Source organism: Zonotrichia albicollis, chromosome 1 (assembly GCF_047830755.1).
Source record: "Zonotrichia albicollis isolate bZonAlb1 chromosome 1, bZonAlb1.hap1, whole genome shotgun sequence".
In the NCBI taxonomy this organism is placed as follows: Eukaryota; Metazoa; Chordata; class Aves; order Passeriformes; family Passerellidae; genus Zonotrichia; species Zonotrichia albicollis.
The window spans coordinates 13,935,095-13,950,537 of NC_133819.1; the positions used below are offsets into that span (position 1 = coordinate 13,935,095).

The following is a 15,443-nucleotide window of genomic DNA, read 5'->3' on the forward strand; positions in this document are numbered from 1 at the left end:
ATTTACTGACAGCAGGAAAGAAATTAACCTTATTACTTTATTTAGTACATTGGGACTATTTATTATTCTTTCCTGTGTAAGTTCAATGTGTTCTGTTAGTGATGATAGATAAAGACAAATAATTAATAAAACCTACATTGAGTTTTATTACCTCCTATCAATGACATTGGGATGAAAACCACATCAATAATTTACAAAAAACAAACCCACCGCATCCTTCTAATCAATGTAACTCATCAAAACTGTTGCTGCAATGTTTTTGATATTTTAGATGAGTATAACATGCTATGCTCTCTACCCAAGTAGAATTGCAAAAGTGATTTGATTTAAAACCGTGCCTTAGTTTCTTAATGTCAGTGTTTCAAAAAATGAAACATATTTTCTGCAGCAATGACATTGATTGGAATAACTGTCTGATTTGATCATCATTGGAAGGTCAGCCTAACAAAGATGAGTTTTAATGTTAAGCATCTTTATTCTTTAGATGAAAGAGTACAGCAGTGTCTTACAGAATGACAGCAGCATCCTATAGATAATTTGTGACCCAAAGGTCATAATAAAAGAATAGAGGGAAGGTCATCCTGTAGTAAAGGCCATCTGGAACTGTTAAAGTATCAGATGGAGTAGGGGGCTGAACAGCAGGACACTCTTGGTGTCTTTCCAGATTTCCCAGAGAGACCATAATATTTTTATTGGAAAACCCCAACTTTTTTCCCCCTTAAGCAAAATATTTTCATTGAGCAGTTTCATCTTACTTTAAGGAAAAAAGACAACATACTGTGATAAGGAAAGGATTTTTGTTTCTTACAACGTCTAAGAGTTATCTGTGTTTTTGCAATAACCCAAAGATTCAGCTTTACTTTTGCTGCTGCCGTATTTTGATGCCACTTAACAGCTTTCAGAAAACCTGTTACCTCTAAAACCATTATTACTGCAAACATTCAGAATATAAGTAATTAGTGAAGTTTTCCATTAAAACTTTCACCTTCTTCCCAGCCTGTAACAGAGGAGAGGAAAAATTCCTCAGTGATCAGAAAATCAGAGCAATATGTTTCTCATTCTCACTTATTTTGTGATGGGGTCTGCTTGTCTCAGTTTCGTGGAGATTTGTAGCATTGTTTTTGGCCATGGTTTTTTACATAATGGATAAGGGTGCAGGATATGAAAAAAAAAAATCAATGGCAAAAATTTTTGGAAGAGAACACAGAAGTGAAGCATGTGAATATTGAGCTTTGGAAAAACATTTCAGACCAGTTCCACTTCATAAAAATACTGACTTTGGGAGCTATGTAAATTGAAGCCTGTATAGAATAATAGTTACTGGAGTAGTTTTTCAAACAAAACACCCCATATTCTCTAACTACATATTGTAATTAGAGAGATTTTAAGACATCATGCTAAAAGCATATTTTCTCTATTATTTTTCTATAGTGATTCAATACATTGCACTGGGCAAGGTCTAGCCAAGTCCCAGCCAAGTCCCTTGCAATATACTGAAAAAAACATAATTTAGGTAGTCTTTATAATATTCTGTGTTATAAATTAGTTTGTGTCTTGTAGATCACATAAATTCAGTACTCTCTTAGACATATTAGTTCAAAGTAAGAGCACTAAAATGCTTCACTTTAGAATGTCAGGAACTTCAGGCTAAGGCATCAGCATGTCCTCTGATGTCATAAGAATTCTCCTTTAGTGGCAGAGTTACTGTGGCAATGACTTCTTTGAGAATTAAAATAGCTGTATCATAGTTACTAACTCACTGAAACTTACTCTTGCTGAATTGAACAGAACTCAAAACCTGTCAGGTTTTCCACACTGCACCACAGGACTCTGTTTGACAGTAAAACAAGGCACTAATCCTACTCCTTTTTATAATTCTTAAATGTAGCAGCAAGTATCTGACTTGTCAGAAAGACACCTAATGATGCATCTGTAACAGGCAGATCCATCCTCCCTCCACAGCATAGCTACAAACTTTATTTTGTAACCAGTTACTAGAAGAAACCCTTTAGGAGTTATGAGACAGCTGGCTCTGTTTCTGGCCACGCTAGAGATTTGTGCTGTCCTTACTGTGACCCAGTGAGGTTTTAGAAGTGAATCCTCAGAGGTGTTGTAGGTGTGAATTTGAGGGTCCTGAGCTAAGATATTGACTTATAAGCTATATTCTTTATTGGTTTATTTTTTTTCTCTTTTCCTTTTCTTTCATCTTCAGTGTCTGAGATTCACATAATCCTTGCTTTGTTGTGAGGTTTTTCATTGCTTTTTTTTTGTCCCTACATACTGTTTCATTTTCCATCTTCCAGATTAGGCTATTTTATACATAGTACTCTAGAAACAGAGAACAATGGACCTGAAATAGAGCTAGCAGCAGAATTTTGTGCCCACTTTTGTTACTGGACTTCAGCTAGAGGAGCATGACTGGTGGAGAGGCTCAGCTCAACCAACTGATAAGAGTAACTCAGCCTCCAGTTGCTGCCTCCAGTATTTGGGAATGACTGATTTGAATCATGGTATGATGTATGGTGCCATTTGAAATGTGGTTTGCCTATGTCATTTGCTTCTTGCACACATGGGAACAGCTGCTCCTTACACATCTAGCTGCAGAATTCAGATGTTTCCCACCAGTGCTGCTCTCTGGAATTATTCTCCAGTTGGGGAAAAAAAAAATGTACTGGAAGAAATGGTCCAAGCAAGTCTGCATGAAGGAGGAAAGCAGAGTCTTTAAAGTGAGGAGGGATGAGAGCAGGAGCTTGTGTTTCAGCAATAGTTGAATATCATGATCTCTTCCTTTCTACTTCAGTCCAGCAGAAGAGCTGAATTGGAGATTAGAGCTAAGATAATCTAATGATGAAGAACCTGTTGTCACAGGTGTGAATATCAGCCTTTTTGGCCAGTTTTGTTATGCAAAAGAAAAACTAATTTCCATTTTACTTTCAGACAGCAATGATGTTCTTTGATGCAGCATGGTTCCCAGCAGGGTAACAGTCTCATTTGCTCATTTGTGTGATCCTCCACTTCTGAGGTCACTGATCCTTGGATCAGACATGAAAATAAGGACAGAGAATTTCAGTCAAGGTAGTGTTTGTTCTGGAGATAGGAGAACCTACACTGCCTATGTACCTGCAACATTCTCCTTTGGTTGAAACATACGTATTCTTTAAAAAAAGCGCAGCAGGCAAACCCTCCACCCTACAATGTGGCAGACTGTTAACTGTAAAGTAGGCTGAAAGCTCCATTGAAGTGTAGGCAAGATAATTGCAGATTTTTTAACCCAAAGTGAGCAAGGATTTTCACTTGTTTGCTGCAACATCCAAGAAAGCAGGTTTGAGATACTGGCAAACCTGCTGACATGGACGTGTTGTCACTTTGCAAAGACAAAGGGTGAATCAAGAAGGTCAGGTGATAAGGAAGGATGGGGGTGAAATATATGAGATTCCACAAGGTTAGAGGAAATAATTTTAATGTCTCCTTTAGTTTCATCAATGTCACTTGATTTCAAATTGGTGTTTGCACTTCACCTGCTCATATGCATAATATTTACTTTCTCTCCTGCATTTTTTCATTTCTTTACATCTTCATTTGTATTTTGCTGCCTTCTTTAATAGCCTTCTTTAATATAACTCCTTATAAAAATGAGCATAATGTTCTCTCCCTAATATATTAGGGCACTTAAAGTAATCACCTTATCACCTTTATCCTTCACCTTTTTTTCTTTTTTAACTGCAGCCCTCCTGGGTTGTAGCTCATTAAACGTTTTTGAAATTCTCATGCATCTCTTCTGATTTGAGGAGGGGGGATCTTCAGAGAGACAGTAAGTACTATCACATATTCTAATTGGCAGATAGGCTGTGATTGTTGAAGGAGAAAGAAAATTAAGACTGTCTGATTATGTAGATACATTTCTTTAATTTGGAGATGATGGGCAGCCTTTTAAATGAAAAAAATGTAGTCCTTGTTATATTTCTCAGCTGTTGTAGAACCAATATGTAGGAAAGATATGTATGTAAAATTTCTATGGAGGTGCAGAATTATAGATCTTTAAGAGAGACTATATCACTTTTTTTAAGGTAGTATCTGCATGGTATGCTATTCCTACAAGATGCTTGTTTCATCCTGGTGGTTTTTTTTTTTTTTCATTTTCTTGGTTTACAATAAACTCTACAGTTTCCTATGGCAGTCTTTTCCACTGCCTTTTGTTTAGGAAGTTGCCCTGCTCACAGTATCTTAATTATTCTTTTTTCAGTTAAATACCTAACACATTATTCTCTTCCTCTGGTGTTTGCAGATGGCTGTTATGTCCCCACTCTATCTTTTCCTTCCCCAAACAGCTTGATGTTGCTGACTCATATATGTTACCCAGTAGAACTTCCAAATCCATTCTTAAAAAAGCAACTCACAGATTTTTTTCTCTACGTTTAATTAATTGTTTATTTATTTGAACTATGTAAATTACCTTCTAGTTGCTGTTATTTAATTCTATTTTTGTAGCCTACTCTGTATTTCAAGAACATTTGAAATCTTAATACTTTCCTCCAAAGTTCCTTCATTTGGGTTTTCTGCAGATTCAGTCGTGTCCTGATTAATAATGAAAAACCCTGAGTAAATTCAGAGTGATCTACATAGAAAATATCTAAATCTGTGCATTCTGGTGACTGTGAATCTATTCTCTAGACACTCTGTAGGAGCAGCCTTGTTCAACCTATTGCATCCATCCCCTAGCTGTTTTTCTTAGCCTGGGACTGTTTCTGCTCTGTTCACAAGGCCATTTCCCGTGTTTTAGAAGGGAAATCTGACTGACCTAAACCACATCTGTTCTTGATAACTCTCTGGTGGCTACTGCTTGTCCCATTATCTCCTCTGTGCTTACCAGTAGTTTACTTAAGGAGGGATTGAAGTTAAAGTCATGAGTCTTTAATTCTGCTCCTTCTCTGAGGTATGTTTGACTTTTCCTAGTTTTTTGGTGTTTTAGCTGCCCTCAACAAGTTCTCCTAGTTGCTGAGAAAGTCTGAGGCTGCCTCAGCCAGTTGTGTGTGTCAGATGAACTTCAACTACCTCAACCAGTTTCTAGCTACTTTTTTTGCTGGTATATTGAAGATATTTTTGTTATTGGTAGTAGTCAATTACGCTGGTCATCTGCTTGCAGTCAACCATTTCAGTGAAGACAGATGCAAAGGGAAAAACCATTAAGCCTCAGGTCTCCTCAGCATCATCTGTCAATATCCTTCCCTCACTGCCACGCAGGGGAGCAACCTTTTCTTTGCTCTTCCTTTTACTGCTAATGCAATTACTCAATGATTTATTGTCATCTTTAAAGCTCCCTGCTACTTTTATTTCACATTATGCTTTGGCCTTTCTGATTTTGTCCCTGTATGCTTGTGCAAACTGACTACATTTTGCGTGTGTTTCCTCATGTGTCTGAGGTCAGAGGATGGTCATTTTTCAGTCAACTGGTCACACATGTATATCTATAGCAGATAAGGCAGAACTCTTAATTTTTTTTTAATGACTTGAGAAAGTTGGGTCTCTAGCCTTTCAATTTAAAAATTATATTTACATAGCAGTATTTTCTAACTTTTTAAAAAGAGTTTGGAATGAAATGGAGGGAAATGAGGGAGAGGAGGTGACTTTCTTATTTACAAGCTGTGGCTGTTGGTGGGCAGGATTATCCATTGTGCACAGTGATCCTTCAGAATGATTTTCCCAGGGAAGCAGATGGCTCTGCTGAGGGTGGTTATAACTGTGATAACTGAGTAGCTCTAATCATGGCAAGAAAAGCTAAGTGTCATATGCCGGTTCAGAGTGAAATCACAGTAATGCCTATAATCAAGGTACTCTCATTAGAAGGCTAGTTGTCAGAAAAATTCTGCTTGGCTCCAGACAAAGGTCAAAGAAAAATAGAGGAGAGGACAAACTCCCATATTGACTTGATTGCCAAAAATTAGAAAAAGGGCCATTAAAGCCCCGAAGGCAGTAGAGAAGGTTGGGGGAGGAGCAGTGAGACCTGGTGTGCTGTGCCTGCAAGGTATTTTTCACTAGCAGAGAAGGAGGGGACAGATTTGACAAGATCTGGCTGCTGGCCAATGCACTTTCTGACCTCTTTATTAGAAACGATATCTGGCAAAAATTGGGCTGAATGTGTTCATCCCGCTGGACTAACTTGAACAAGCTGCCTGGCTTTCTAAACGTGTTGTTGTTTTTCTCTGTTTCCAATCCATCATCCCAGCGCATGCCAGTCTGATGGTAGAAGAACTGAGAACTGGCAGCCGTGAATGGCTTGTCATTAAGCTTCTGTCCTTACACAATGCTGTTTCCATCCTTAATAAACATTGTCAGCCATCTCACATATGTGGAACTGCAAGCATTCAATACTGATTTTGTAAATGAGTGAGTCTCGGTGGAAAAGACGAGGGTGTGGATTATCACTTGGGCAATAGCTGAATCCTGGCAGCAGCAGGAGGATTAATTGAATTGACCAAGCAATTGCACACCAGAAACAGCAGCCAACTTTTTTTCTGCACTTAGGGGAGGACATTGCTGCCATTGCAGTGGTAAATGTAATGTACTAACCATGAATATCCTTCCCATGCTGTGTTCATCAATTAAGATAAGTAGTGATTTTTTTTCAAGGACCTAAATCACTAATATGAAAAAATCCAAACAAAGGAGACTGAAGGTCCTGGGAGATTTGGGATATACTTATATTTTACTCCCAACTTTAGATGAAATAAGGGCTGATTTCTTTTGGCAGCTTTGCTTATTCACTTTTACTAGCAACAGCTCACTGGATTAGCTTTTTCTGTTAAAGTATAAAAAGTTAAAGTATAGTTCAGAGAACTGCAGTAAACATTTAGTTCAGGGTGGAATTGAATCCCAAATTAATAAGATTACTTAGTACCCACATATGAGTTACATGGCTACATACCTTTTGTGGTCAAGGAAGGGGTACTCAACACAGTTGATAGAGCCTGGAGAAGGGTTTGGCTTCACCTCAAAATGTCCATATTACAGATGTTCAGCTGAACTGTGTGCTGGACTGTGCAGCAGCTGCCTGGTGTGACTGAATCTTGACCAGCTCTCCTGGGAGTTCAAAACTTACCTTGATACCTAAATCTAGGTGTCTAAAATGCTAGATACCTTAATCTGAAAGCTGAATATCACTCAGAGTTTGTAAGAAGGGAGCAAGGTAGCTGCTGTTTCCTGGGGGCAGCCATGCAAAAGCTTTTGCCTTCTTTTTGCGACCACCATTTCATGTGCATAGATAGGAATTGCTGTACAATGGGTATGTCTATCATTACTGGATTAGCTTGCAATGAAAAACTCTTCTAACAATTATAGGAAGTTCTGCAGCTAACAATATTGTCATTTGAGGCAGTTATCATTAGCTTTTGAATTGAATGGCACACAAACGCATGAGGATAGTTTATACTGAACATTATAATTTGAGTCTCAAAAGTATGACAGTATGTTGTTGACATTTTCAGTGTTAACACTTCAGCAGGAAGGGTTTAGAAACTTCTTGGGATAGCTTTTGTATTTTTAAAAGTTCAGTTTAAATACTGAAAAATTGATTAGCAGTTTCTGCAAAAACTCTTTGATGATGAAAAGTGTGATGTGAACGTTAAGCATTAGCATTATTATTATTGTTATCAAACCACCACAAAATCCTTAGGACGGCCATAAATCCTCAAAATTAGCTGATCTGAAATCTCAGACATAGGCATTTTTATTGTGCCATGCCATGAAGGAATACAACTCAGTGAAAACAGCTTAATACACTTATCCACATTATGAAACGAAAGCACTGTGGTCAAACACTTCTCCAGATACTGGATTTCATTAATGGGGGTGTTGCTGATTAGGGCTGAAGCACACAGCGAGTTTTGGTTCTCATCTGTGCTGCACAGTGTGTTTACATAACCATTTTAATCTTCCCCTCAACAGTCTGCCCTGGCATTTCCCATATCCATACTTGATGTGCTATGTGCTAACAAATGATTTAGGGCGCATCAAGCACACACACACATGAGCACACAGAGGGGCCAGCATAAAATACAGCATCACATTAAGTTCAAGTCCTTATATAAGAATATATTCAGAGTTAAAAGCTATTATAATTCAGAAGGGATAGTGCAGTATTCAGCTGAGAGCTCTTATTCTTTTCAAGAGTGTGCCTACATATCTTTCCTAGTCGTTTGGTTCCTTCAAGCTGAAAGACATAATGTTTAAATGTGGTATGTCCTTGAAAAGGCAAACCCAACCATATTTTAAACAATATTCAAAAATATCTTAAGCAATTGAAATACCTATACTTTTGTTATGTGAAAGTGCTAGCATTTTCACACTGGCTTAAATGTAAAGCACAAAAAAATAATTAAGAGAAACAAATTGGAACAGTTTGGTTTTCAGTATAGTCAGACACTTTACACCTTTAAATTTAGTGTTATCTTTTGTTAAATGTTATTGCATTTTGTTAAATGTTATTGGGTACTTTGTTTATAATTAACAGGAAGATTAATGTGTTTAGACTCTGATTTTTCATACTATGTATTTGTATTATTACATTGTATTAGCAATTGTAGAAAATACTCTAAAATTTTTTGTGGTAGATATGGACATAATTACTTCCATAACACTTCAGCAATCAGTTCTTTCCCACTTGAATGGGAATAAGTACCCCTCATGGAGCCATGCATGAGGAACCTGAATGCTCTGGCTGCAAATGGCTCAGCGAAAACTATCAAAGAGCCAATAAGCAGATGCAGGAGAAAAGGTTTTTCACATGAAAACCTTTCGTGAGGGAACTCATGTCTGCACCTGTGGGGAGTGATATGATCTTCACAGTCAAAAAGCTCAGGTCACTGCCCTCTCCCATAGCAGTTTGTGTAACACAAGCAGATATCACCTGTAACCACCAGGTAATTCTGTTTTATAAGCACTTCAGGTAACAATGTTTTCTTCTGATTGAATTACTCTATGCCACATTATTGTTACACTGTCTGGTTTCATGCACTGAAATTTTGGTTATCTAAAATGCATGGAATTTTTTCCTTCGAACTGGTGTCAGACAGTGTTCCCATCTGTGATGATAAATTATCCATTTAAAGGAAAATTAAAGCTACCAATGTCTAAGAAATTTCTGATTTCCTTTGCTTCTCCCATTCAGAGGACATATATAAGAAGATAAATACATTTCTTCACAGAGTAAATAATACTGGACTACAAATTGGGAGGTAAACTACAGTGAGAGGAATCAACATGCACAGGTGCTTTTCAGACCTGCTTTTCCTCCTACATAGATACCTTCAAAGTGATTAAGGCTGTAACACTTCTGAATTAACAGTTTTGGGGTATTGGAGAAGGTAAAATATATGTTTTTATTTTAAAATAGACCTGCAGAAACCCTCTTTAAGTTTGAAATTAGTTTTGCATTTAAATTCGAGTCCCTCTCCACTGTGAATTAAGCAAAAGCCAATTCCAGTCTGATGTTGCTGAAACTGTAGAAGAAAATTCTCTCAGCTGACTAGCGTTATAGTTTTCACTTCCATTTTTCCCTATTAAAATAAAAAGCAAAATAATTGTAATATTTGCAAAATTAAAAAGTTATGTTTGTTTAAAATGAACTTTTAAATTTTTTTTTCTTTTCACTGTGACTGAACATGGGGCATGTAAATGGATCTTCGAGCCATCAATGTAGGTGGTTCTGTCTGTTGAAGGTAATTCAGTCAATCAGCTGTATCCCAAATCACTATCTTTGGTCAATACTTTCAGGATTTGTGGGGGAAAACATGTCTGTGTATCCATCCCTGTATTCCCTTATTTTTTATTGTGATCTTTGTAAAGGAGCAGTTTGCTTGGGATTCAGTCTGACGAAGAGCCATTTCTGATCTTCACATACCAGCTCAGGGCTGGATTCACATGCTTGAACACAGATGACTTGTGTCATTTGGGCTGTCACAGTCTCAGGAACTTCAGCATGACCTGGGGAGTCCTTGCCCAGCGGCTGCAAGTCCATCAGGTTTACCTGGGGGTGTCAGGTGTCCAGAGCTGCTTGTATTTGAGCAGCTCAATCAAGGTTGGGTATCCAAGCTCTGAAGGAAGGCATAAGCAGCAGCATCAAGAGTGTCTCTAGAGTGACTTCTTCCGCTCTCTGACACATGGATGCTTCCTGACTCTGGAGTCTGCTGCCAACAGCTCCTGGCCACCATACAGGGAGCCTGCACACGTGGCTGCTCTGAGCTCACCTGGTGTGAGCACTGGGATTTCATCTGGTCTTTATCTGCAGTCTGAATCCCACCCTTTGTGTATCCCCTTTTGTTTTTGCAAATCTAATCTTGAGGGGGCCATTTTAAAATTCCCAAGAATGTCAAAGTTACCTAACTTTAAGGCTTTTCTATTTTCAGAAGAGTCGAGGCTTGCTTTCAAAAGAGACAGAGGCTTTGAATGGGCTGCTCTTGTTGAAAGTTGGCAAACAAGATGTCCTTGGAAATGGCACACAGCAGAGATGCACAGAGCTGCAGTCTGCATGGATGGATGCTGTCACTCTGTAGCCATGGCTGTTTTAGATTAAAAAGGAGGACATTTTACTAATGGAAGGGAGGAGAGAGCTTCATTTTGCGATGATGACAGAACATTAAACTGGTCGGGGCCGGCAGTGTAAAGGGGGGGTGTGGTCAGCTGGCTGTGTATATGTGTGTGCAATACATCAAATTTCATAAAATACCAAAGAGACTTTGAAGCCCTGATCAAATTTTTGTAATAGCTTTATGTGCTTTTTAAAGTATGACCTCTGCTCGATTTGTGCTTGTCAGATTCCTAAATGTCATCTGTTTCTATCTGTCACTTTTTATCATACAGCTAAATTAGTGCACATAGATATAAACCCTGTCCAGCATCACCTTTCATTTGTAACTTTAACACAAGGCACTTTCTGAGAAGACGCAGCCTGCTTTTGAGAGATGCCAGATTCTGTTTATATTTTTTAAAAAGCATGCACATCTCAAAGGAATCATACAAGAATCTGCTTCTGCTGTTTACTGCATGCATGCAAACATAAATATATCCATGTGTCCTATCCCTACATAGTTTTTAAATTCTGAAAAAAAAAATTAAAAATTGGAGTATTAAGCTAAGAAAGCACATTAAAATTCCTCTCTAAATACATGCATTAGAACCATTAAATCTGGTAAGTTTTGATGGAGTACAATACAATATGAATGATATCAGGCCAGGTAATAGCACAGGCATCCTAGAAAGCATGACACAATAGATTAACTCTGTTTACCAGCAGCTATGGCCAGTCATTATTCAGCTAATAATGAAACCAAAGACAGTGGATAATCAGATGTACTCCTTAAAGATCAATGTTGATTGTTAGCGTTGTTTCAATGTCCAAGGTAAACTTGAGACCTCATGTCAAACTGAAACTGGAAACCTTCACTGGTTTCCATTGAGACAGGCTACCTAAAGTGTCTGCTCACTGCTGTTTTCAAACGCCTCAAGGGAGACACCCATCGGTTTCAGCCTTCTCTTAATTTTTCAGAATCCAAGCAAAAACTCGAGAATTCCGGGAGAGGCAGGCTCGGGAGCGCGACTACGCGGAGATCCAGGAGTTTAACCGGGCGTTCGGCTGCGACGCGGATCCGATGTACGCCGGCATCGCCGCCTACGATTCCCCGAACAGCGGCACGGTGACGCTGAGCGCCCGGCCACAGAGCCCCAGGGAGGGACAGACCGTGGAGGCCTTGTACGCCCAGGTGAAGAAACCACGGAACTCAAAGTCTTCGCCTGTGGACAGGTAAGCGCCGCACATCAATCAGTGCACCCTCTCAAAATCCACCCTCGTGTTACTTTGATCATGGGACATGTTTCCACACCAGTTGGAAAGGCAGAGCTGGATTTTTGTTAATGGCTTTTTAAAGCCTTTATGAAGAACAGTGTTGAACTCGCTCAAATAAACCAGTTACAGAATGGGGTAGGAAAGTTGTTTTCTGCAGAGCAGCTGCATTTCTTCTCTTTCTTTAGATGGTTTGGAATTTTGGAATCACTGTTGGGTATCGTTAGAATTAAATTCAAATTTTTAACATAATCAGGTTTATTGTCAAAGCTCTGGCAGATATGTTTGTAGAATACAAAATTTCTAATCTATTTACAACTGTTACAAAATCTCTAAAAGGTTACTGTTGATATAGCAAAAATGGATTAAAGCTTACATGGATTCTAGTCCTACTATAGTCCCGAACGTCAGTCTAACAGGCTGAGATTTTTAATTAAGTATTGACCAAGTGAGCAAATTTTAAGCTTCACTCTTGAGTTACTTGTTGGGTTGTAGCTTATGGTTTGTACTCTTCCTGCAGTTACATTATCTGAACTATGTCTTTCTTGTTTTTATGATGAAACTGGGCAAAATTCTATTTTCTGTTGATGGAGTTTTGAGTTAATTTGAAAACCTGAAGCTAAAAGAGGAATGTATACTAACATAAAGTAAAAGTAGTGAGAAGCAGAATTCACTGGGGATTTTTATGCTTTAACAGTGAAAATACACCTGTTTTCTTGGCTTACTATTGTAAACTTATAGTTCTGAATTTTCTCAAGATTACAAAAATTAAAACTAAAATCCTAGTGCAAGACATATTGTTCACTCATTTGGAACATACTTATTTAGCTCATAGTCAAGCCATTCACTTTTTCTACCTCATTCTTTCAGCAGAAAAATATTGAATTTTCAGTAAAATCAGCCAAGCAATGTCTTTGTGTGCAGTGTTTGAGATCTGTATAGCTTCTGCATGAGCAGTGGCATTCACCTTGCATATTCTGTTCTAGGTGGTAGTGGAGTAATTTATGCTTCAGCTAAATATCTAAAACTCTTTGAGGACTGAGAGTGTTGTACCATACCCTCCACTTCATCTATTTTGGAAATTTTCTTTACATAATATTGATAAATATACATCCTCTAATATGGCAAATAAGAAAATTTCATCTGCATTGTGGAATGGGTACGTTTTTACTAAAAATCGGTTGCACAGCTGCCTTTTTATTTTCTCAATCACACCATTCTCTTGCATTGTGTAAAAGGTCTACTTTTCATAGTAAATAATTTATATATTGTTATTTCAGTGAATGAAGCAAACTAATGTTAAAAGATGACAGCATCTGTGTCCTTGGAATTTTGTATTCCTCAGCCTTATATTGGCTGGCACTGGTATACCCAGGTGCCTGACATTTCAGCACTTTTGTGCCTTTGGAAATCAAGGTAGCTTGGTTGGATATGTCTGCCACGTGGTGACTCTCATGGCTGTTTTTGTTAGACCAAAGGCAGTGTTTCATGCTGGAGTTGAATGGCATCAATGTCACATCAACAAAAAAAAAGTTCTTTGATACAAACCTGGCACAGCAAAATAGGAGACCTGTGTGACCCAGTTAACTCTGTGTGGTGGCTGATAAAAGAGCCAGGAGAGAGTGAGTAAAGTGGAAGATAATGGAGTGCCAGGGGAATCTGATGTTAATCAGGTAGGTAGGACTAAAGAGCTGTGCAGTAGTTTTGTACATTCAGGCTGCTCCGGGAGCACGGAGGGTCCTGTCTCTCACAGCTGGATCATGCTGTGACAAAAGGAGAGACCCAGCACACGCAATGGGCCTGAGCAAAGGGATAAAATGCAAGTAGGGTACCAGAAATGGGGCATGAAAAACCAACCCTAGTCCTGTGAAAAAGGGGGCCATATTTGACAAGGAACACCCAGAAAGAAATATTTAATTCAGATGTAAAAATACTATTATTTGCTATAATTGTACTCTGAAATACCTGTTCGGGGGTTTGAGGCATGAAGATCTGGTGTATTAGGGTTTTCTTTCCTCTCTCTTCTCACATCTGTATCAACAACCGAGCTGTGGAGATGGTGAATCCCCCCTGGTTCCAGGAGACCTTCTGGGGAATGTTGCAGTGATGTGCACAGTCTCAGGCTCAAAGTTACCTCTCCCAGGGGTCTGCACTTTGGGCCTAGTGTTGAGAGTGTGTGTCACAGAATCATGTAACAAATAGTTTGGATTGGAAAGGATTTTAAAGACCACCTGGTTTGGCATTGAGGAGGTGTAAGAGCTGTGAGGGAGCAGCTTTCAGTCATCCTTGAGGTGTGAGAGGGGTGTCTGGGAGCTTCACCTTTGTAATGTTCAGTGTGAGAGCCTGAATTATGGCTGAGATACCTGCCCAAAGGCTGCTCTATCTTTTACAGCTTTATCTTAGATATACTAAGAAAGCATCATCTGAGCACTGTTCTAAGAATCAGTTGTGGCCATGTGGACCTGAGGTGCTTGTTAACTCTTTTGTCTCCTTCTCTGTAGAATACCCATCTCCTCACCCCATGTGCATTGCAGCCTCTTTCTTGCTATCCCTTTCCAGCAATGAGACCTTCCTCTTTCACTTGGCATTGCCTGTGATGCCCCTTTTGACACCAAGCATCCAAATGCCTCTGATCAAGACTCTTCTCCATCTCTCTTCTCTGTAGTCTGATTTATTCTCATAAAGCTACAAGAAATTTGATGACAAATAGTTGGTTGCAGTTCTGAATCCTTAAAATACTGTGTACATGAGTGTTCACCCGTGGTGAGTGTTATTTTCATTGTTTTACTTCTTCTCCCTCCCATCCTTTCCTTTCTTCTGGATGATTCAGAGGTTACCCAAGTAGAGACGGTTGCTTCCAACCTGGATGGAAAGGGAAATCGCTCAGTATTACCCTTGTGCTGAACTGCCAGGAGCTGATCATGGCCAGGCTGTCTCAAATCTTTAGCACGTTCATATTAAAAGCAGCATTGTTTATATGGGAAATGTTATTTCTATTGAAGTTCGGTGCTTAGTGCCAAACAAAATTTGACATTTGAGGATGTCCAAAAGGTTATTTAAAAGTCTGTTACAAAGGAGTCAATAACAAAATGTCCCATAATAGTTTGCATACCATTGCTGAATACTTATGACAATTTTTTTTTATGACTTCTAAGAGAATTACTGTGGCTGTGTGTGAGGCCTTGTCAGGGTTTGTTTTCCTTTAATATTCCCCCAACTCTCTATTACTTTCATCAACACATGCCACCAACTGTTGTAAGTTTAACTGTATCATGGCAAATAGTGAACAGCAAAGTGGAGGACAAGTATGTCAACTGCTCATCAGTGTAGACAGATAGTACAAAACAGTAGGAAGCGCATGGTGATTCCTTAAACATTGTGTGTTCATTTCTCTAAATAGAAAGTAGATTGTATAATGTCAAAATGCAGCAAAGGAGAAAAAGATTTTAACTCACTCATTGGAGACATGCACAGCTAGATGTGTGTAAGTGACAATGACTTACCAATTTTACTGACTATGGCAATTAAAAAAAAACCAGCCTGTAAATATCAAGTGCTACTCAAATATATCCTTACAGGATTTGAAACTGGTTTAGAACTACTTTAATGC

General features: G+C 38.7%; 1 protein-coding gene across 15 annotated transcripts in view; it reads left to right on the top strand.

Annotated features, from left to right (window-relative positions):
- PARD3 (par-3 family cell polarity regulator) overlaps positions 1-15,443 on the top strand; it is a 443,154-nt gene that overhangs the window by 332,995 nt on the left and 94,716 nt on the right. For 14 of the 15 annotated variants that reach the window (XM_074558690.1, XM_074559146.1, XM_074558909.1 and 11 more), the window contains one exon: positions 11,540-11,794. In XM_074558690.1, coding sequence (XP_074414791.1) covers positions 11,540-11,794 — 255 coding nt within the window. Of the gene's footprint in view, positions 1-11,539; positions 11,795-15,443 lie in introns of those variants that run through there. The other variant, XM_074559608.1, reaches the window with a different exon arrangement.